The sequence below is a fragment of the Somniosus microcephalus genome, chromosome 4 (genome assembly GCF_052327205.1).
Source record: "Somniosus microcephalus isolate GS21.2 chromosome 4, FLI_Smic_1.0, whole genome shotgun sequence".
NCBI lineage: Eukaryota > Metazoa > Chordata > Chondrichthyes > Squaliformes > Somniosidae > Somniosus > Somniosus microcephalus.
Window position 1 is genome coordinate 162,972,037 of NC_140990.1, and position 24,820 is coordinate 162,996,856.

At 45.5% G+C, this 24,820-nt stretch overlaps 1 protein-coding gene across 2 annotated transcripts in view; it reads right to left on the bottom strand.

Annotated features, from left to right (window-relative positions):
* erbb4b (erb-b2 receptor tyrosine kinase 4b) overlaps window positions 1-24,820 on the bottom strand; it is a 1,694,493-nt gene that overhangs the window by 858,464 nt on the left and 811,209 nt on the right. For both annotated transcript variants that reach the window (XM_085985415.1, XM_085985416.1), the window contains exons 4-5: window positions 11,217-11,351; window positions 3,097-3,162 (exon numbers count right to left, since the gene is read on the bottom strand). In XM_085985415.1, the coding sequence (XP_085841541.1) occupies window positions 3,097-3,162; window positions 11,217-11,351 (201 nt within the window). The remainder of the gene's footprint in view (window positions 1-3,096; window positions 3,163-11,216; window positions 11,352-24,820) is intronic.

The window sequence follows — 24,820 nt, forward strand, 5'->3', positions numbered from 1 at the left end:
CGCTTGCACGCTCTTGACCACAAATCATCGGCCACTACTACACATACAAATGCACCCATGATTTCCCATGTTTGCTGGGAATGCATAAGGAGGAAATTTTACCCTTATTATCTATTTCCTAATCCTCTTGTGCTCTGAGGTAATCTGGGTACAGGTGTTAATGGCGGACATCATTGAGAATCACATATCCATGCATCCAGGATTCATCAGCCCAGCAATGAAATGAGAGCAGTTCCCAAAAAGAGTCACTGCTTAACAAGGGCCTATTAACGGGAACATTTTTGCCTTTAGCTGTCAGCCTTGGCTATACATAGATACATAGAAGATAGGAGCAGGAGTAGGCCATTCGGCCCCTCGAGCCTGCTCCGTCATTCAATGAGATCATGGCTGATCATCCAAATTCATTACCCTGTCCCTGCCTTCTCCCCATATCCCTTGATCCCTTTAGCCTTAAGAAATATATCCAACACCTTCTTGAATATATTTAATGAATTGGCCTCCACTGCCCTCTGTGGTAGAGAATTCCACAGGTTCACCACTTTCTGTGTGAAGAAATTCCTCCTCATCTCTGTCCTAAATGGCTTACCCCTTATCCTTAGACTGTGACCCCTGGTTCTGGACTCCCCAGCCATCGGGAACATCCTTCCTGCATCTAGTCTGTCTAGTCCTGTTAGAATTTTATAAGTTTCAATGAGATTCCCTGGCATTCTTCTAAGCTCAGTGGGTAGCACTCTCACCTCTAAATCATAAGGCTGTGGGTTCAAGCCCCAGTTCAGAACTTGAGCACATAAACTAGGCTGATACTTCAGTGCAGGAGGGAGTGTTGCACTGTTGGAGATGCCGCCTTTTGGGTGAGACGTTAAACTGAGGCCCCGTCTGCCTGCTCAGGTGGATGTAAAAGAACCCACGCCACCTTTCGAAGAAGAGCAGGGGAGTTCTCTGGTCATTTCGCTCATTGCTGTTTGTTTCCTGACTTTACAATAGTGAATACACTTCAAGAGTACTTCATTGACTGTGAAATGCTCAGGGACATTCTATGGTTCTTTCTTTCCTGCTATGAACTGAATCCCAACCAGTTTTAATTTAATACTGACAGGTTGGCACAGAGGCATGGCATGTTGCTGCCCTGATGTGATATGCCAAGGTTTGGAGGGGCGCAGGCAATTCCCCATACCCTGAGGGACTGGTCACTGCAATGATGTTGGGGGGAAAGTGGGGGGGAGGGTAGAGAAGAGACGAGGCACTTGCCAACAAGGAAAGAAATCTGCAGGTAAATCAGACTCCTTCACATCCGTGCACTGGCAGCTAGTTGGGAAGATATGGTTTATCTATCCTGTTGGGTGAGGAATGGATGGCATTGGGTGTGTTGAGTTAATAGACTGTAAAACTACTGTAAATGAAAATCACCCTTATCTTTAAGCATTTAACAGAACAATATCTCATGGACATGCATGAAGGAGATCTGAACATTTCACATCCTGTTTATATTACAGTAGCATCTCCAGAGAGAGAGCTGTGCTTTCAGAGGCGGGGGCCTGTTATAAATGAGGCAGCAGACATGTCCCCAGACCCAGGCAACACCACCTCAGGAGGCAGCTCCACATCCCTGGGTTCGATGTTGCTCCTCACCATCTGGGTGGTGACCTGCTGGAGTGGATTGCCTGCCCGTTGTAGAACTCGCCCCAGTTTCATTCAATTCAAAATCTTAAACTTGCCTTTTCCCTCCTCAGGCAATGACAGACCTTCAGCACATTCTTTTTTTTATAGCATTTTTCTGATTGATTGGTGGATTTGCAGCATTCACTTTTTTTGTTGATCTGTCTCCTTTCTTGATGAATAGACCCAATTGAAAAGGTGCCATTGTAAAACCTGGGAGTCATACAGCTCCTGAAAGTGTAAGGAAAGCTTAACGACAGCAAATCTCTACAGGGGCCTTGTTAAAAAGGGGCAAAATAGTAGCGCCAGATCAATTTATAGTCAATGCACTCCACTAAACCGCCACTTTGAAGCAATGTCTGTTTCCCAGGTTCTCACAGAGCAGTCCGGTATTGAACAATTCTTCAGCAAAGATAGGAGGAACTTTAAAAAGAAAAATAGGATGGGGAAGACATAAAGGGTAGATATTTTACACTGAGAGTATACATCCCTAGTTAGCTGTCCCTCCAGCCTCGGCACATTGCAAACTCACTGAAACGTATGCAGAAGTGTTCATTTTTCACAGCGGATATATCAAAGTAGCTTATAGTTTTATAACCAAATGACTCAAGGTTGAAATGTCCAGCCTGTAAATGACTGCGTGCAATATTAGTCCACTAATGCCCAGCATTGTTTGGATTAATTACTTTGTCCAATGGATGTGTTCAAAATAAATGGCTTAAAATAATAAAATAAATCCATCTGTTAAAATAGCGGATAAAGTAATGTTATACAAACACAAGAAGCCTTCTCACACGAACATAAGTCATTTTCTAAGCTTCTATTTTTGGTACATTAGTTTAATTCCTGTGTGTGCTATTTTAACAGTCCCTGAACATTTTAAATGGAGAGTCAGAGGTGTTTCAACCACAAGAGATCTATTGAGAAACGTTGCACATTTGAATGAATGTTAGTTTACTTTGTTTACATTTACTTACGCTAACCCAGCCTCTTCGAAAAAATAATTCATTCAATTCTTATATACATACAATATTTTTGTCTCTTATCACCTCGTACTCACCTCTTGTTCAGTGCTTAAATCAATTGAGTGTGAAAAACTAAAGATTGCGAATTACAAAGCAAATCCTCAAAATAGATTATTCCCTTTTTGATAAAGCTGCTTTGTCAAGTGTACTAAGATGCAGCTTTTATCTGTATACCTGACTGTTGTTCATTACAGTTGTGTGGCGTACAAACATTGGCTTAGACCACTTGGATTGAATGGCCAGTTTTTTGAGCTGTGGATTCTATGTAAAAAAAAACTGTATCTGCAACTGCACTTACCAAGATTCTGATCTTACACTCAAGAGTTTCAATCACATGAGTTAATCAGCAAGTGATCTCTACAGGCCCACTGTGTGAACTTATCGTGAAAACCTATGCTTTATGAAAGATACTCACGGGTCTGACATTGATTCTCGGATGGTCCCCAGCATCGGCCATTGCAAGACTTGTGGCACCTCCTACCTATAGACAGTAACCACAATTACTCCAAGTTAGCACCAACTACACAGCAAACATATTGACCTACCTTATATTTCAAAAGTACTTTCATTATTATTAATTCTCAGGATGTGGGCGCCGCTGGCAATGCCAGTATTTAATGCCCATCTCTAGTTGCCCATGAGAAGGTGGTGGTGAGCCGCCTTCTTGAACCGCTGCAGTCCGTGTGGTGAAGGCACTCCCACAGTGTTGTTCAAAGTCTCCAGATTACAAAAAGAATATAGAAGCACTGGAGAAAGTGCAAAAAAAATTTACAAGAATGATCAGAAATGAGAGGCTACAAATTTCAGGAAAAGCTGAGGCTCTTTTCTGTAGAAAAGAGAAGTCTGAGAGATGACCTGATCAAGATCTATAAAATTCTGAAGGGGTTTGATTGGGTAGACATACAGAAGATGTTTCCACTTGTGGGGAGTCCAAAACTAATGGCCATAAATATAAGATAGTCACTAATAAATCCAATAAGGAATTCAGAAGACATTTCTTCACTCAAAGAGTAGTGAGAATGTGGAACTCAGTACCACATGGAATAGTTGTGGTGAATAGCACAGGTGAAAGAAAAAAAGAAAGAAAATGGCGAAGTTGGTAAACTCAACACGTAACTGGAAAAAAAAGAATGAACTTGCATTTATTTAGCGCCTTTCAGGATCTCAGGACATCCCAAAGCACTTTACAGCCAATGACGTACCTTTGAAGTGTCGTCACTGTTGTAATGTAGGAAACATGTTAGCCAATTTGTGCACAGCAAGCTCCCACAAACAGTAATGTGATAATGACCAGATAATCTGCTTTTTTTTGTGATGTTGATTGAGAGATAAACATTGGCCACACTGGGGATAACTCCCCTGCTCTTCTTCAAAATAGTACCATGGGATCGTTTACATCCACCTGAGAGGGCAGACAGGGGCCTCGGTTTAATGTCTCATCCGAAAGACGGCAGCTCTGACAGTGCAGCACTCCCTCAGCACTGCGCTGGAGCGTCAGCTGGATAAGTACATGAGGGAGAAACGAACAGGAGGACAGGTTGGGCCGAATGGCCTGTTTCTGTGCTGAACACTCTATGTAATACGATGAAGCACTTTGGGGCATCCTGAAGACTTGAAAGGCACAAAATAAATACAAGTTCTTTCTCTTTCTCATATGTGCCAAATCTCACCAAATGTCAGCTCTATTTGAAGCTGTATTTTTTGAATTACAGGTATCTGTAAGGATCAAAGATTCTCCACGCTAATGCTGAAGTTGAATGCAGTGTTTTCGCTCACCAAGAGATGTTGATTACCGGAGATCGGGCGGGAAAGTGGAGTTGAGGTCGATGATCAGCCATGATCTTATTGAATGACGGAGCAGGCTCAAGGGGCCCTATGGCCTACTCCTGCTCCTATTTCTTATGTTCTTATTAGTGTCTGTAGTACTGTGCACAGCTTTGGTCTCCTTATCTGAGGAAGGATATACTTGCCTTGGAGGCGGTGCAATGAAGGTTCACTAGATTGATTCCTGGGCTGAGAGGGCTGTCCTATGAGGAGAGATTGAGTAGAATGGGCCGATACTCTGGAGTTTTGAAGGATGAGAGGTGATCTCATTGAAACATATAAGATTCTGAGTGGGCTTGACAGAGTAGATGCTGAGAGGCTTTTTCCCTTTGCTGGGGAGTCTAGAACTAGGGGCCATAGTCTCAGGATAAGGGATTGGTCATTTATGACTGAGATGAGGAGAAATTTCTTCACTCAGAAGTTTGTGAATCTTTGGAATTCTCTGCCTCAGAGGGCTGTGGATGCTCAGTCATTGAGTATATTCAAGGCTGAGATCGATAGACATTTGGAATCTAAGGGAATCAATGGATATGGAGACAGGGCAGGAAAGTGGAGTTGAGGTAGAAGATCAGCCATGATCTTACTGAATACCTCGAGAGGCTGTATAGCCTACTCCTGCTCCTATTCCTTATGTTCTTATATTAACCCTATTAATTATTCTAGAAAATGAACACGCTGTCTAAATTTACTAGTGTTCTCTGTCTACACATGATAGGACGCACTTCTAATAATTTCCCAAAAAATTGGAAAAAGATTTAAAAGACAGACCAAATTTATCAATCAAACCCCACCTGCCCAGATCATCATGCCTAAGGGCAAAGGTAAAGGAAAGCCTTCTGTACCTGGACATCGATGTGTGGCAATTGTTCCCTGTAAAACCCAACTTGTGATCGCTCATCAACTTTAGGATGTATCAATAGCAATCCGTTAATCAGAGTCCAACATTCAGGGTTTTTATTATACCAGGGTTATGGGGAAAGAGCAGGGGAGTGGGTCTAATTGGATAGCTCTTTCAAAGAGCCGGCACAGACACGATGGGCTGAGTTGGCCCCCTTCTATGTTGTGTGATTCTATGATATAGACATCTAGTTACATCAGATAAAAGCAGGCCACAGGAGCTTATTGTTAAAAGGCCACAGACCATCTACAGTCCGTCAGGATGTTCTTTCTGAGCTCTTGCTCGCTGCGGAGGTTATAGAGATTTGTCCTCTTTAGGGTCATTTTCTTCCCCTGATTTCTCTAAAATGATATCTCAGTTATTCCTTTGACGGGTTCAAAAGGTTATTGCTGTAATTACACATCTTGTCACAGGCCTTGTTTAAGTGTCACGTTGTTGCTGCATTAGAGTTCATTTAAGGTAATTATCTCTGCAAACTGCGGCTGGCTGGCATCGCCTGTGTATAATTTGCTGTCATTCAACACCATCTGTTTATTTGTACCATGCATGTATTGGTTGCTTGTTCAAAATACATTTTAATGTTAATGTACTTCACGGAACGCAAAGATGTCTTCATTTACTCTTGTTCCCTTTTTACATATTTTTACATGGGCTGTCCTTCTAATAATTTCACAAAGAAATTGGCAATAGGTTCACCAGATTTCCCAATCAAAACTCACCTACTCAGACGATGGGTCGCCGGGAGTCTGTTCGATATACTCACCACCTTTTTAGTAAAAATTTTCCTTGTGCCTTTCCCATTTTCTTTTACTGTCCTCACTTTGTAACAATGACCTCTGATGCTTAAACTCTGTACACGGTAGCAAAGCTTACTTGGATCTAACTTGTGTAGGTTTGACGTTACCTTCTTGTTTTTGCATTCTACGCTACTAGAAATAAAACCCAGGGTTCCATTTGCCTTCTTATGGCTGTAATCTAATTGTGCAGCCACTTTTAATGGCCTGTGCATCTGCACACAGCAAGCTCCCTCTAAACCATTACCATTTAATGTGCATTTCCTTTCCCTATCTTACTCCCAAAATGTATTCCTTCACAGTAGTCTACATTGAACTGCATCTGCCACCTATCTGCCCATCTTGCTAGCCTATCCACATCCTCTTGTACATTTTCCGCATTTTCATCACAATTTGTCACGCTTCCAGTTTTGGTGTCAGCATTTCCAATATTGATCCCTCAAATTCTAAGTCCAGATCATAGTAAATAATAATAGCCCCAACTCAGCCCCCTGTGGAGCACCCCTTGCTACATCTTTCCAGTCCGAGAAATTTCCTTTTACCCCTGCTATTTTATTTTCTGCGCTGTGAGGTATTGGTGAAGCTTGACATGATTTTTCTTCACTGTTGTATTGAATGTGGAAGCCTTTTCCTATCTTCTCTTACAGGCGAGTGGGGTTAATGGAAGCTTCTGTCATGAATTTACTCCAAGGCCAAAGAAAGAAAGACTTGCACCTGTTACAACCTCAGGATGTCCCATTTTGCTATGTCAACTGCCATGATGTAGTTGCAAGCTCTGGCCACCAGGTGGGGCTGTGCAGTGAATTTCTCAAGTATCTTCCCAACTCCATCTCTATTTTGTACATATAAATAAAACCTTATATTCATCATCTGACTGTGGGCCACAGGCACAGGCAATTTACTAGTAAACTAAAAAAATGATAGATTTTCAAAAACTAAATGCATAATCCCGTGAAAAGGATAAACATTTTGGGAAATTCAAGGTCGTCAAAGTGGGATATTGGGTCTGTGAAGGTCAATTAAAAGGTGAACTGATGGGCAGAATGTTTGCTTTTTAATGTTCTAAATGATTTGAGTCTGTCCCCAATCATCAACTGATTATGAGCTTGGACAATGACTATTTCATTAGGTTCAGAGTAATGAGTTGAATGTTCACGTAATACGAATAATCTATCACCTGTCCCGATTATTCAAAATCCATATCCTGCACTTCAAATGTTTCACTTCAGCACTTTGAACAAATTAGAATAACAAGGACGAGGCTCGGAATTGAGAATGGTGTGAAATTCAGTCATATTTTAATTGTTTTTGATTTTTTCAAAAAGCAAGGACCCTCATGAGAATTAGAATGTATTTACTATTTACTCCCGCGAAATGTCAGCTAAGTTTAGTAAACGTTGTTCCCAATTTTTAATAATAGCTGGTCGGATTCTCACAGGGATCTGCTGTTCATTATGACTGTACACTTCAGCAGCCGGCACCAAGAAAGCGAGGCAGCCAATGGCTTTGACCTTCCCATGGCAAGGCTGAATATGAAATATGCCTCTTGTGTTTCACTAATATGTCAGAGCTGTTGTGAAATGATTTCACCCCAGCGGGGAATTCACAAGTCTTATTCAGCAATAACAGCTGTAACCGTAGATCATGGAGTGTTAATTAATGATCTCTAATTACTTATCGGGAGTCACAGCAGCAAATTCATAGTCGAGGCGCTGGACGGCTGCATTAGACAATCTACACGCAAAGCAAGTCAGCTCGCCCATACTTGCAAGCTTTCATCCCACCGTGCTACTTTAAATGCTTTGAGTTATTTTGTTTTGAAAAAAAGGGTTGGTGTACAACAGTCTCATTCCAACTATTTACGCTTAGCCTCAAAGGACCATCTCACAAATTCTGCTTCTGGCAATTAAACAGAGCCCGGTCCAAATTGGCTCACATACACTCTTTGTTTTAATGGACTTCCCGGCTGAGAGATGACCCCGACTGGTATTCCTTTTGCATTGCTCCTTGCTACTCAATGGGATCCCAGGAATGACTCCTGTTTGAAATCTTAAGGAAAAAAAGCAGTTGGCATGACAGAAAGCGTTAATGTTTACTGAGCCTCCCTTGCACAGTTCAGTGGGATATTCATTAACATGCTTCGCAACCTTGTGATTAATCACTAATATTTCTTTCACTGCAAGTATTCTCTGAATGCTCACTGCTGATTTTGGAGAGTCCATTATCATCACTACACGGGACCAATTTCTTCTTGCAGGCACCGGCACTCTATTAGTTCCTGTTTTGCTTTTTGTTTGTATGGCTGTATTATGAGGTAATGCTTTCACAAGCATTCTTCCATTTGCAAGCAGTAGCCACCTTAGGAGAGGGTAGAAGAGGCTGCACAGAGGCATTACTGATCCCATTCATTTCCAGTTAAAAAAAAGACGGGACACCCACCCTGGAGCAGCCTTCTCGCTGTACCGACCCACTATACCATAGAATGGTCAGCTGCCAGTCTGTGCTTACATTGCCCTGCACAACAAATTCTTGGCCTTGGCCTTGGCTGTTGGGTGTGCGAGGCCAAGGAACGTTGCTGCTGCACCAGGAGGAAGGGAAAAGTCAGAAAGAGTCTACATGGGCCAATTTCACAACCATCCACATCAGGACTTGAGCTCATAACTGTCGGTTGATATCCAGGTGCAGTACTGAGGGAATTCTAAGTTGCTGTGGGGGCCACCCTTGTGATGAGATGTTAAACCTAGATCCCATCTGCTGTTTGTATTGGTCATTAAAAACCTCACTGCTTGAAGAAGAGCAGGGACATCTCCTGATGCGCTTCCTATCACTGTTCCCTCAACCAACACTAAAGCTCATTGGTAATCCATCCAATTGCAGCTCATGGGATCTTGCTAAATGTCTGCTGCATCTGCATACACAATAATTCACTCCACTTCAGTGTAATTTGTTTTATGAGAAGCATCTGGGATGCTCTGAGAGATGTGATATGATGCTATGTATAAATGCAAGTCTTTCTTTTATAGCAGTGTTGTCCAACAGAAATTGCAGACTAGCCGCAGGTGTGACCATGGCAACACCAATTTAGCCACATGCACTAATTTTAGTAGAAAACAGAAATACTGTGGCAACAAGAGCAGGTCAGAGGCTGGGTATTCTGCAGCGAGTGTCTCACCTCCTGACTTCCCAAAGCCTTTCCACCATCTATGTGGTCTATGTAACCTGTTCCACCTTAAGAGAACTACCTTAAGAGATGTATTACTTTCTCTTGGCTGCTGTATACTGTAATACCGGTGGTGACCACACCGGTATATAAGTGTTGTGTAGGGATTTGCTGGGCAGTTCAGCCCTGACCTCCGAATAGTAAAGACCTGTTAAAGTTATTCTTGTGGTCTGTGTCCAGTGATTTATAATAAGCATAACTGGGACACACAGACTTAACAATCTACAAGGCACAAGTCAGGAATGTGATGGAATACTCTCCACTTGCCTGGATGAGTGCAGCTTCAACAACACTCAAGAAGCTCGACACCATCCAGGACAAAGCAGCCCGCTTGATTGGCACCCCATTCACCACCTTAAACATTCACTCCCTCCACCACCGGCGTACCGTGGCTGCAGTGTGTACCATCTACAAGATGCACTGCAGCAACTTGCCAAGGCTTCTCCGGCAGCACCTCCCAAACCCGCGACCTCTTCCACCTAGAAAGACAAGGGCAGCAGGCGCATGGCAACACCACCACCTCCAAGTTCCCCTCCAAGTCACACACCATTCTGACTTGGAAATGTATCAGCCATTCCTTCATTATCACTGGTTCCAACGTAGCAAAACATCCCAAAGCTCTTCACAGGAGCGTTATCAAACAAAATTTGTTCCTTTGTTATTGCTGGGTCCAAATCCTGGAACTCCCTACCGAATAGCACTGTGGAAGCACCTTCATCGCACATCACATGGACTGCAGCATTCAAGCAGATGGCTGACCACCAATGTTTTGTCTGGAGGTCCCGCACAAATGGCTCCCAGGCTCTTAAATGGAAAAACCATGCATGCCCGTTAAAGGGGCCATGTACCAAAAATAATTAGCGGGAACATTGCTCACCACCACCGTCTGAGGGCAACTAGAGATGAGTAATAAATGCCGGCCTTGCTAGCGGCGCCCATATCCCAAGAATGAATTTTTTAAAATGAAAAAAGCACCACATACACTCGCACAATACAGGTAAATGTACTTCACACGTGCATATTTACGTAACAAATATCTACCACTATTCAGTAACCAAGGAAGTAACCACATACAATGATCAAAAAGCACTTGAACACTCTGCTTTCATCTTACCATTTTACCAACAAACGCATAAAAAGATTAAAGTACACATGAACACACCGTGCAAAGTTGAGTATTGAGATCACATGTTTAACGACAGTGTAAATACTCATTTTTTATTTACTAATCAGAAATGCAACTTTTAGCGTCTGAATTTCTACTTCGCCACATGTGGCAAGTGACTAATGTATTAAACACCGTTGTTTTACAGTGACTAACAGTGTTGAATAGACTAGTTACATAGAAACATAGAAGATAGGAGCAGGAGTAGGCCATTTGGCCCCTCGAGCCTGCTCCGCCATTCAATGAGATCATGGCTGATCATTCAAACTCAGTACCCTGTCCCTGCTTTCTCCCCATATCCCTTGATCCATTTAGCCTTAAGTTGGACCAAAAGGCCCGGACGACTGTCTAGACAAATTTCTAATTTCATCAATCGCTCAGAGTGATGAAGACACTAGTGCTGATTCCCAATCCCGGTGCAGAACGGCGCTCACAGGGAGCTCTGGTTGGGAAATCCTGGGCTGTGGGGCCAGTGACTCCCTGACCAGCGCTCCCTAGAGCTTCGCTCCTCGATTGTGGAATCAGCCTTTTTATATAATGTTCATTAGCCATTTGATATTAATCTGAACCATTAGAAAAAGCATCTCAGTGACTGGATCCTATCTGAACAGAGATGTAAAGGGGTGATACTTACATGCCACAGTGTTGTTGGTGGGAACGATTATAATATCTGCAGTTGGCGGGTCGCGCACGATATCCTGCCAATGAATAGTGTTGACATAGCATAGAAACTTGTTCTGGTCAATGTAGATGCCTCCATTCAGGATTTCTGTAGAAGAACAGAATGCAATGTTGAAGAAATACTGCAGTTAATAAACATATTGATTTCCTCGATTGGGTCCAATTGCTGCTCCAACCCTGGATGGAAATCCTATGTTTCTCACCTCCTTCGAGCAACACCAAAGACAAAAAGAGTATTTTACAGCCCCCAAGATCAATGCAGACTTTCTTTATATTTGTGTAGGTTAACATTCCTGATCCTCATGCCTGGCACTGCCCTCCTGAACTTGACAAATAGTGCTGAGACATTTAATCCAGTATTATGCATCATTGCACGATAAACCACCCCTTTACCCCTCGATAAAATGCCCCCGCCACACCGAGGTGTCTTTGGGAAAATGAAGTCCAGAGCTAAACTGCGTCTGTAACTTAAACAGAACGCTTCAATGTAGTCTGTAACTTAACAGCATGGCTAAACAGCGCCGTAAGCCATCTGACTTACAAGCTAAGAGATAAAATTATGGCCAGGAATCTCCTCACAACTACTCCCGCACCACTGCCATAACGTTGCCGCAAGTGCGGTGGAAACCTAAGCAAAGTTATGGCGGTCAGCGCCGAGGAGATTCCTGACTCGTGTCCGTAAAGATGGAAGCTCAATTCTCTACCGGGAGACTTGTGTAAGAATGTTGTTATTAATTGTGTACGAACCACACTGAATTTTTAAGCTTATTCCACTTTCAACGACCTCAAAGCTTTTATTACGACGGCAAGCTTAACATTTTGTTTTTTCAGGGAAATCATGTTTTGGAGCAAAGATAACTTTTTTCCAATACGTGCTCCCAGCACAGAGTCTCACCCACCGGGAGTCCATATCAGGCACTTGTGGGCTCACTCCCTGTGCACTTCCCTGTTGGGAATCGTGGGGAACATGCCTGTGATAAGCCAATAGGCCCTTCTGGTGGGCGAGACTCTGTGCCGGGAATGCCCATTCGGAAATTTTACCTCATTTAAAAAATTATTTGTTCCCTCTTCGAGTTGTGTAATCTCTTCTCCTGAGGGCGCTGATTCCTTGTTGTGGTGCCAGTCACCTTTAACTATGCGGACATTCTTCATGTGTGAGGCTGGGCAGTGAGTGTTGCCAGGCTACTTGACTGGAGGGTCACGCAAGAGCCTAATCCTGTCCTCACCCAGCATCCACACAAGTGCACTTTCAACAACAACAATTAATCTGATCTCCACTCCTAAATTCCCGATCTAATCTGAACAAGTGAAGCTCTACAGTGGGAGCACGAGTTCACCAAAGGTGCCCTCAGGGGTTGTCAGCCTTGGCTCAGTTGGTAGCACCTTCACCTCTGAGTCAAAAGGTCATGAGGCTGAAACTTCAGTGCAGTACTGAAGGACTGCTGCACTGCCTGAGGTGCCGTATTTAAGTGAGATGTTATAATAAGGCCCCATCTGTCAACAACAGATTGCATTTATATAGCGCCTTTAATGTTGCAAAACGTACCAAAGCACTTCGCAGGAGCGTTATCAGATGAAATATGACACCGAGTAACATAAGGAGAGATTAGTACATGTGACCAAAAGTTTGTTCAAAGAAGTAGGTTTAAAGGAGGGAGAGGCGGAGAGGTTTAGGGAGGGAATTCCAAAGTTTAGGGCCTAAGCAGCAGAAGGCACAGCCGCCAATGGTGGAGCGATGATAATCAGGAGATTTCAGTGGGATTATCAGACAACAATCAGCAGTGAGAACCCTAGTTGAATTATTTTCCCTTCTTTCACGCCATTACTGTCATCTCATCTGGGACCAGCTAACTCAGCACAGACCAGGAATTGAAACAGGGCACTGACTGTGCCTGTTAGGCTCAGCTCCTCACTGAGCAGCAGTTATGCTGACTGACCCACAGGGAGCTGGCATAAATTCCCTTATTAATGCAAATAGTGTCGTCTTACATTAGTGAAATGCTGCCAAGGAATTATTAATAGTGCCATCAAGTGGCACATACTCACTATAATAACCTGTTCACTGAAACCCAGTTTGGGTTCTGCCAGAACCACTTGGCTCCAGACCCCATCACAGCCTTGATCCAGACATGGACACAAGAGCTGATCGGCAGAGGTCAGGTGAGAGTAGCCGGTTGTGAGCTCAAGGCAGCATTAGACCGAGCATGACACCAAAGGTTCATAGCAAAACTGAGGTCAACGGGTGGGGTCAAAGGGAAACCCCTCCAGTGGCTGCAGTCATACCTGACAGAAAGGAAGATGGTTGTGGCTGTCACTGGCCACTCCTCACAGCCCCAGGATATAGTGCAGGAGTTCCTAAGCGCAGCATCCAAGGCCCAACCACCTTCAGATACTTCATCAGTGACCTTTGCTCACCGTAAGGTTAGGAGTGTGGCACCTCCATTCCCAAGTCCCCCACCATCAACATCTTGGAGGCCACTACTGATTGAAGCTTAACTGGCCCAGTTATTTAAACACCGTGACTACAGGAGCACGGCAAAGCCTGAACACTCTACGACAAGTGACTCACCTCCTGACCCCTCTTGGCGCCCCGCCACCTACAAGGCTCAGGAAGTGAATAACAAGATTGAAAAGAAACAAAAGAAAGCCAAAAAAAGGCAAAGCAAAAGGCTGAGTCAGGGGAATCTGACAGGATATGACTTGGAGCCTGCTGTGGCACCAACTCTAAAGGTAACTATAAAAATAATTATCTGTGTATTAAATAACCACTGCACCATTTTTACACAATGCTAACAATTTCTTTATACGGAATACCTCTGCATTTCTTTTGCATTTCCTGCTTCTATTTCCAACTATTGATAATGTACGAGCAATTAAACACATTGGAGCTAAATTCGACAGCCCCTGAAAATGCGATTAACCCGCGGCCGTTGCTTCTGATGCAGGCAGCCCGCAAACTTTGTACCTGCTAATTTAAATGACTGCAGAGTTGAGGCAGCTGAAATCACTGCTCAGTGGCTCAGCATCTCAGCAGGGGGCATAAGTTCATGTGAGGCCAGCACCACTTAAGGCCAGCCTGCACCTCTTAAAGCTAGCCTGCACTATTTAAAGGGGAGGTGCATTCTATCTGGAGCTGGTGCTGGAAGTGGCTGGGGAAGAGAGTCTGGCCTGCAAGAACAGTAACTAACGGCGCAACAGGGAGGAGAGCGTGTTCCAAGGTTCTCGGATGCTACACTGGAGGCCTTGGTGAAGGAGGTAGATAGTAGGAGAGGGGTCCTCTATCCACAGGGGGCCAAGAGGAGCTCCAGGCAAACTCTGCAAAGGAGCAGGTAGCCGTGGCGGTCAATGCCAGAAGTCAAGACCTGAGGACCTGAATGCAGTGCCGCAAAAAGTTCAATGACCTTACACAAGTGGCCAAGGTTAGTGAATGCATCTTCAAATGCCATATCCCACCATCTGCACCAGTAGCCTCACACACTGCTCAGTGCACCACACATCCCCATCATTCACCTACCAACAATCTCTACCAAACAGGACTCATACCTCACATTCATAACTTCACCTCACGCTCATACACTTACCACTGTTGCAAGACTCACACCCACATCTCACAGCTTGCACACACTGCCAGCTATTCAACCATGACAGCCACATCACCCAAAAACCTTGCACCACACTCACTGACACACTTCCCTCTCTCTTGCAGGACAAGTTGGCACATAACTGGAAGCACCAGAAGCTAACTGGCGGGGGACAGGCATGGCTGCATGACCTAACCCCAATGGAGGAGACGGTGGACGCCATCACTGGAGTGGGCATCGCCGAGTCCGTAGTCAGAGGCGGGACTGAAACAATCGAAGACCACAGTAACCTCATACCTAATCCTCCTCCTCACAGTCCACTTACTCTTCATCCCATGATATTTTCTGATTTACAAGCTGCACATGCTGTAAGCATGCACCTCTTGCTTTCCAGCCCCTCCCCTCACCACAACCCTACCCTACCCTTGTGCCTTCCTCCTTTCAGATACCCAAGAACTGCAAGCTGGCCAGGCAGCAGTGGAAGAGCAAAAACTGGAAGAAGAAGAAGAAGGCAGTGATGATGAAAACGCAGCATTGTCACTCAATTTCACACTGGCAGCCATCAGCTGCGCGTAATTTAGAGGAGAGCTTAGATGCGGGATCTGCATGTAGTGAGTCTCTGGGCACGGGTGGCCTGCAGCCAGGGCAGGGGGCAAGAGTAACACAGGTGCCAACTCCCCAGAGGGCGAGGTCGCACACGAGTTCTGCTGCAGTGGACTCAGATAAGCACTTCGATAGGGCAGCCTACAGAAGAAGGCTGATGGGTATGCACATACTTGGTGCATTGGCAGGCCTGACTGAAGGCCTGTCTGTGATGTCAAAGAGAATGGAAGAGTCTGGCGGCAAATTGGCACAGGGTTTTGTGCAGAGCTTGGAACCCATTCTTACCAGCATGGGAGTGATAGCCATCCCCATTAGCACACTTGTGGACCCAACCATGATTCAGCCAATGTCTCAACTTTCATTGGGTAGCTTCTGCTTGTGCTGCAATGTCTGGGTGCTGCAGTGGAAGCTCAGACTCCTGTCATGAAAGCTCAGCTTGCTGCCATGCAAGCTCAGGCTGCTGCTACCATGACTGCATTTACCAGTGTGGACAGGGGCTTGCAGACTGTCACAGCAGTCCAGCAATCTATCCTCCAAAAGATTACTAGGATTGCTGAGGCATGATCCTGCGTGATTGGCAGTGGTTCCATGGAGCACGAACTGTCCTCTCAGGATGACAGCATTCGTCCTCTCACCACTGCCACTCCTGCAGTGCCCTTGCCATTGTCTGTCAGCCAGTCAGCCCAGACTGCTGCCACCCATGCTGAGATGGTGCAGTCCGAAGCTGGGCCTTCTAGGTCCAGAGCTGCTCAAGGTCATCCTCCAAGGCCAGCTGCAGTCTCCCCCACTGAAAGTCAGCAGCCTTCCACCAGCCATGTCGCAGCCATTGGGGTAGCACTGCATAAGAGCACTAAGACAGGCAGAGGTACAGGGAAGACAGGCACTAAGGGAATGAACAAGTGGAATTAGTTTACATTTGTATGCAATATAGCATGCTTTCATTGATAAATTTGGTTTGGAATGTTTATTTTGTGTTGGCTTTTATTTTTGCATTGTGGCCAAGCGGACGCTGTGATGGTCAGTGACAGAGGTAAGGTAACATAGAAACATAGAAGATAGGAGCAGGAGTAGGCCATTCCACCCCTTGAGCCTGCTCCGCCATTCAATGAGATCATGGCTGATCAACCAAACTCAGTACCCTGTCCCTGCCATCTCCCCATTTCCCTTGATCCCTTTAGCCTTAAGAAATATATCTAACTCCTTCTTGAATATATTTAATGAATTGGCCTCAACTGCCTTCTGTTGTAAAGAATTCCACAGGTTCACCACTCTCTGGGTAAAGAAATTCCTCCTCATCTCTGTCTTAAATGGCTTACCCCTTATCCTTAGACTGTGACCCCTGGTTTTGGACTCCCCCGCCATCGGGAACATCCTTCCTGCATCTAGTCTGTCTAGTCCTGTTAGAATTTTATAAGTTTCAATGTGATCCCCTCTCATTCTTCTAAACTCCAGCGCGTAGAAGCCCAATCGACCCAATCTCTCCTCATACGTCATTCCTGCCATCCCAGGTATCAGTCTGGTAAATCTTCGCTGCACTCCCTCCATGGCAAGAACATCCTTCCTCAGATAAGGCGACCAAAACTGCACACAATATTCAAGGTGTGGTCTCACCAAGGCCCTGCACAACTGCAGCAAGACATCCTTGTTCCTGTACTCGAATCCTCTCGCTACGAAGGCCAACATACCATTTGGCTTCTTAACCGCCTGCTGCACCTGCATGCTTACTTTCAGCGACTGGTATACAAGGACACCCAGGTCTCGTTGCACTTCCCCTTCTCCCAATCTATTGCCGTTCAGATAATAATCTGCCTTCCTGTTTTTGCCACCAAAGTGGATAACCTCACATTTATCCACATTATACTGCATCTGCCATGCATCTGCCCAATCACCCAACCTGTCCAAATCATACTGGAGTTTCTCTGCATCCTCCTCACAGCACACACGCCCACTCAGCTTTGTGTCGTCTGCAAACTTGGAGATATTACATCTAGTTCCCTCGTCTAGATCATTAATATATATTGTGAATAGCTGGGGTTCTAGCACCAATCCCTGCGGTACCCCACTAGTCACTGCCTGCCACTCGGAAAAAGACCCATTTATTCCAACTCTTTGCTTCCTGTCTGCTAGCCAGTTCTCTATCCAAGTCAGTACCTTGTCCCCAATCTCATGTGCTTTAACTTTACACGCTAATCTCTTATGCGGGACCTTATCAAAAGCCTTCTGAAAGTCCAAATACACAACATTCACTGGTTCTCCCTTATCTATTCTACCAGTTACATCCTCAAAAAATTCCAGTAGATTAGTCAAGCACGATTTACCTTTTGTAAATCCATGTTGACTTTGTCCGATCCTGTCACTGTTTTCCAAGTGCTCTGCTATTAAATCTTTTATAATGGACTCTAGCATTTTCCCCACTACCGATGTCAGGCTTACCGGTCTATAATTCCCCGTTTTCTCTCTACCACCTTTTTTGAATAGTGTGGTAACATTAGCTACCCTCCAATCCATGGGAACTGTTCCAGATTCCATCGAATGTTGGAAGATGATCAGCAATGCATCTACTATTTCTAGGGCCACTTCCTTAAGTACCCTAGGATGTAGATTGTCAGGCCCTGGGGATTTATCGGCCTTCAATCCCATCAATTTCCCTAACACCATTTCCCTACAAATACTGATTTCTTTCAGTTCCTCCCTTTCATCAGACCCTATGTTCCCGACCTCTCTGGGAGGTTATTTGGTTATTTGTGTCCTCCTTTGTGAAGACAGAACCAAAATATGTATTTAATTGGTCCGCCATTTCTTTGTTCCCCATTATAAATTCCGCTGATTCTGACTGCAAGGGACCTTTGCTTGACTTCACCAATCTTTTTCTCTTCACATATCTATAAAAGCTTTTACAGTCAGTTTTTATGTTCCCTGCAAGCTTACTCTCATATTCTATTTTCCCCTTCTTAATTAATCCCTTTGTGCTCCTTTGTTGAATCCTAAACTGCTCCCAATCCTCAGGTTTACTGCTTTTTCTGGCCAATTTATATATCCTCTCCTTGGATCTCATGCTATCCCTAATTTCCCTTGTTAGCCACGGTTGAGTCACCTTTTTTGTTTTATTTTTATGCCAAATTGGGATGAACAAATTCTGTAGTTCATCCATGCGGTCTTTGAATGTTTGCCATTGTCTATCCATCGTCAACCCTTTGAGTGACATTCCCCAATCAATCCTACCCAATTCACGCCTTAGACCATCGTAATTTCCTTTATTTAAATTTAGGACCCTAGTCTCTGAGTCAACTACTTCATTCTCCATCTTAATGAAGAATTCGATCATATTATGATCGCTCCGACCCAAGGGGCCTCGTACAACAAGATTGCTAATTAATCCTTTCTCATTACATAATACCCAGTCTAAGATGGCCTGATCTCTGGTTGGTTCCTCGACATATTGGTCCAGGAAACCATCCTGTAAACACTCCAGGAATTCCTCCACCACAGTATTGTTACTAATTTGGTTAGCCCAATCTATATGTAGATTAAAGTCACCCATGATGACTGCTGTGCCCTTATTGCATGGATTTGCCCTTCTCGCCCAGTAGTCACTCTTTGGCTTGTGGTGGCTCAAATCCAGTTGGGACAGTGGACTGCTGCAGAATGAAGGCATCATGGCTGCTGCCAGGCATTGACCTGCATGATTCGCTGTGTATGGTTGCACACCAGCTGTACATTGAGGGAGTGGAATCACTTTCGGCTGCAGTACATCTCAGAGTTAACAGGCAGCGCCCACAAAGCGACGTATGTGCAGTCAATGGCACGCTGCACCATGGGGATGCCTGCAATCCTTGCGAAGCCGTGTGCTCACTCCTGCTGTTCTCTGGTTAGAGCAAATGAAATGTATTCAGCTCTCTTGGAATACAGAGCCTCAGTGACCTCCCTTATGCAACAGTGGATAGCAAACTGGGAGATGTTGCAAATATCTCCTGCTCCAGACCGGGAAGGAGCCTGACGCATAAAAGTCAATGGCCACCGTGACCTTAACAGTCATTGGCAATGAGGTCCTTGCTCTGCTCTGAGGTTGCAGTTGTGGCTGCAACACGTGGCAGATTTCAGTGAGGACATCCTTGGTGAAGCGCAGGCATCTGACACACTGATTTTTGCTGAGGTTCAGGTAGGAGAATTGCACCCTGGGCGGATATGGCCTCCTGCTGAGAACAGCTCTCCGCCCACCCACCCCTCCCTCTTCCAGCAGCTTGTCCTGCTCGGTGTCACCGCTGCCCATTCTTCCTGTCGTGCTGTTTTCCAACTGCACCCATGTCTAGGAGCAGGTGGTCTGTGCAGAAGCCTTGAAGTCAGGACAAATCCTTCAGTACCTGCCACACCACACCTTGTAGACTTTCAATAACTGTACAAAGCACCAAACACTTCTACAAATGCAGCAACAGCCAGTAGAAATCAATGAGCAACTAATCTGCAAGTAGTTGATGATCCCTTTAAATAGCACTGGTGGGGGGTCCTTCCCACTGCTGAATGCGTGTTCAGCTGTGTGAGCTTAAGAGAGGATGTTAGTTGGAGCGTTGAGTTCCAGATTGGCAGCGCTGATGTCAAATCAGCTTTGCACGCTGATTGACGTCATGATCTGCCTGCTCTGCATACTTCCGGTGCACACTGCTTGCAGCCACGCTAACGCCTACCCAAGATGGCGTCCAGTGCGGCCCACACCAGAAGTTTGCGCATGTGCAGCGGATGCCATTTTGGAATCAAAACGGCAACCGCCGCGTCCAAAAAATGGGTGCTGCGGAACCGAATTTTGCAGTTATTGTTTAGTACTTGCGAAATACTGCATTCATTTAACAGTTCTCAGTGTGATGGAATATTTACCGCTTGCCTGGAAGAATCAAGTCACAATATGCAAGCAGCTCCATACTATCCAGGACAGAGCAGGTCATTTGATCAGTGTCCGGCCACAGGACTCAATATTCACCCTCGCCATCATTGTGGCTGTACTGCAGTAACTCACAAAGCTTATTTCATCAGTGCCTCCCACCCGTGTGACCACGACCATCCAGAAGGACAAGGGCAGCAAAGTCGCAAGAACACCATTTCCTCAAAGCTCCCATCCAACTCACACACCCTCCTGACTAGGACATGTATCACTGTTCCTTCATCGTCGCTCTGTCAATACCCTGGAATTCCCTTCCTAATGGGAGCACCAGAACAGCAGTGGTTCAAGGAGAAGGCCCACCAATCGCAATCTCAGGGCAACTAGAGAGTGTAATAAATATCGGCCATGCCAGCATTGCGAGCCAAGAGGCAGAAGACTTGTGTGCCCAAACAAATAGCTAATCAGCTAGAGTGATGGAACAGCTGCTAACAGGAGACTCTTTCAGTTAACTGGATGACACGGCCAAAGCAAAATAGTCATTTCCAGCCAGTTCTCAATATTCAAGCCAAATAAAGCCTCTTCCTCATTGCGCTCAACCCAGCATCAGCACATCTGAATAGAGCATCATTTCTCGCCAATCTGCTCACAGCAAAGAATTCTCAGGACACAGTCTAGTATGAATGATGCCAGGTTTTATTCACCCTCACTGGGTGTGGTGCAGATGCAGTGTGTTTTATCCCAGTGTTGCCTATTTGTGACAGTGTATGCTCTATATCTTCTTCTTCCTCTCCGTGTGCTCTCTTCTAAGTGTGTCACAGTGGAAGGAGGATGTGAAGTGGATGTCTTTGCATGTTGTAATGTATTATCACATGGTTTGGTATGAGCATGCTCAGTTCGCTTTGGCCTAGTAAAGCAAGCAAATGGACTAGCAATTTGTCGTGTCCCTGTCATTCATTTTAACGATGAGGATGAGATCCCAAAGCCATTTTTAGGGATCATGGAAGGACATAGTGTTCAACATTCGAGTGGACAAGTTTAAGGGGAATTTGTGGCACCTAAACTGAATTTGTGCGATGTTTTACCGTTAATGATCATGTAGAATCGTCGGCGCTTCTCCTTCGTGTGTCTGTATACACAGCAACAACAGCATTGATTCTCACATGTACTCAGGTAACGTGCTGAGTCACTGTTCAACAGGATTGGGCAATCATGGCTGTACCTACGGGATTCATCGGAAGCCTCGGCATGTATGACTGAGCTAGCGAACCATTCAGTTCTTACATTGAGTGGATGGAGATGTTTTTAAGGCCAATAACATTATTGAGACCGAAGGTGCAGATGAGAATGTCCAAGCTCAAAATAAAGTAATTCATGAATGGAAGAATGACATTTTTCTTACGGAAATCAGGCCAGATGTCTACGGAACGTTGACAAACCTGCTCGCACCAGGGAAAGCGAAGGAAGCATCATTTGAAGACATTGTCAAGAAACTCGAGGACCATTTTGATCCAAAGCTGTTTGAAATAGCGGAGAACTATAGGTTTGGTATCAGAAACCAAAAACAAAGTAAAACCATCAGTGAGCACATTGTAGCTATTAAGAACCAGTCTTTGTATTGTAACTTCGGCACATTTTTGGATCGTGCGTTGCGAGATAAGTTTGTGTGTGGACTGGTGGATGAGCGCACACAGTCCAAGTTACTGAACACTCCGAACCTAACACAATAGCAAAATACAGCGGATGCTGGAAATCTGAAACAACAACAGAAAATGCTGGAAATACTCAGCAGGTCAGGCAGCAACAAGGAGAGAGAAACAGAGTTAATGTTTCCGGTCGATGACCCTTCGTCAGAACTGGAAAAAGTTGGAGAAGTAACAGATTTTTAAGCAAGTGTGGGGCAGGGAAAGGGAGGCGGGGGAGGAAAGAACAAAGGGAAGGTCTGTGATAGGGTGGAAGGCAGGAGAGATTAAAAGACAAAAGGGATGATGATGTAAGGCAAAAGGAGATGATAATGGGACAAGTAAAGAAACAAAAGATGATTCTAGATGAGGTGTAAATGACAATGGCAGAATCATCAACAGCTGCCATGTGAGAGAAAAAAGAAAACATAGGGGCCGAGGTTATGGTCTGAAATTGTTGAACTCGATGTTGAGTCCAGAAGGCTGTAAAGTGCCTAATCGAAAGATGAGGTGCTGTTCCTCGAGCTTACGTTGAGTTTCGTTGGAACAGTGCAAGAGGCCGAGGACGGTGAGATCAGCGTGGGAGTGGAGCGGAGAATTAAAGGGACAGGCCACCGGAAGCTCGGGGTCACGCTTGCGGACTGAACGGAGGTGTTCCGCAAAGCGGTCACCCAATCTGCGTTTGGTCTCCCCAATATAGAGGAGACCACATCATGAGCAGCGAATACAGTATACTAAATTGCAAGAAGTACAAGTACATCGCTGTTTCACCTGGAAGGAGTGTTTGGGGCCCTGGACAGTGGGAACATAAGGAAGGAAGTAAAAGGGCAGGTGCTGCATCTCCTGCGTTTGCACGGGAAGGTGCCATGGGGAGGGGAGGGGTGTGGGGGCTGATTGAGGAGTGGACCAGAGTGTCGCAGAGGGAGCGGTCCCTTCGGAATGCTGAAAGGGGAGATGAGGGGAAGATGTGTTTGGTGGTGGGATCACACTGGAGGTGGTGGAAATGGTGGAGGTTGATCCATTGAATGTGGAGGCTGGTGGGGTGAAAGGTGAGGACAAGGGGAACCCTATCATGGTTCTGTGAGGGAGGGGAAGGGATGAGAGCAGAAGTGCGGGAACGGACACGGTCAAGGAGGAGACCGGAGTAGGACTGCAACAAAGAATGTTCCACATATTCCACGAAAAGGCAGGCATAGCTAGGGCCCATGCGGGTTCCCATAGCAACACCTTTAATTTGGAGCAGGTGAGTGGAGTCAAAGGAGAAGTTGTTCAATGTGAGAACAAGTTCAGCCAGGCGGAGGAGGGTGGTGGTGGATGGTGACTGGTTGGGGCTTTGTTCAAGGAAGAAGCGGAGCGCCCTCAGGCCATCCTGGTGGGGGATGGAGGTGTAGAGGGATTGGACGTCCATAGTGAAAGAGAGACGGTTGGGGCCAGGAAACTGGAAACTGTTAAATTGGCGGAGGGCGTCGGAAGAGTCACGAATGTAGGTGGGAAGAGACCGGACAAGGGGAGGAAAAATAGTGTCCAGATAGGAAGAAATCAGTTCCGTGGGGCAAGAACAGGCTGAAACAATGGGTCTACCAGGGCAGCCCTCTTTGTGGCCAGTGTCGGGAGCAGTGAGAGCGGAGGTTCAGTGAGTATTTAAACTCACTTTCGCGGGCTTTTTTTCACAGGCCAATGTCGGGAGTGGTGAGAGCGGAGGTTCAGTGAGTATTTAAACTCACTTTCGCGGGCTTTTTTTCACAGGCCAGTGTCGGGAGTGGTGAGAGCGGAGGTTCAGTGAGTATTTAAACTCACTTTCGCGGGCTTTTCTTCACAGACCAGTGACAGGAGCGCTGAGAGCGGAGGGTCAGTGACTATTTAAACTCACTTTTGCGGGCTTTTTTTCACAGGCCAGTGTCGGGAGTGGTGAGAGCAGAGATTCAGTGAGTATTTAAACTCACTTTCGCGGGCTTTTTTACAGAGGCTTACCAATCTCACAGACCGGCGGCGGCGTTCCAGAGCCACGTCACAATTCAAAATGTGACGCGGGCAGGAGGAAGCAACTGATTGGGTGAGTACTTATACTACTCTATAGTATGACAGTTAATGTTCATAGTTTATAAAGTTTAGAAGGTCTTAATTTTGTGGTTATAGTTTCTAAGGTCTCTGTTGTGTAGCGGGTCGTGCTAGGAAACAAGGGCCCTTGAGTATATCATTTAATTGTAATAATTGGTGGTATTGATTTAATTTTAATTAATTAAAGGGTAAGTCATGGCAGCAAAGCTTGGCCCTGTGGCATGCTCCTCCTGCACTATGTGGGAAGTCAGGGACACTTCCTGTGTCCCTGACGACCATGCGTGCGGGAAATGTATCCAGCTGCAGCCACTGGCAGACTGCATTGCGGCGCTGGAGCTGCGAATGGATACATACTGGAGCATTCGCGATGCTGAGGACGTTGTGGATATCACATTTAATCAGTTGGTCACACCACAGGTAAAGGCTGCACAGGCAGGAAGGGAATGGGTGACCACCAGGCAGAGTAGTAGGCGCAGGCAGATAGTGCAGGGGTCCCCTGTGGCCATCCCCCTCTCAAACAGATATACCACTTTGGATATTGTTGGGGAGGATGGCTTATCGGGGAAGGCAGCAGCAACCAACTTCCTGGCACCATGGGTGGTTCTGCTGCATGGGACGGGAGGAAAAAGAGTGGGAGAGCTACAGTGATAAGGGATTCTAATGTGAGGGGAATAGATAGGCATTTCTGCGAATGCAAACAAGACTCCAGGATGGTATGTTGCCTCCCTGGTGCAAGGGTCAAGGATGTCTCGGAGCGGCTGCA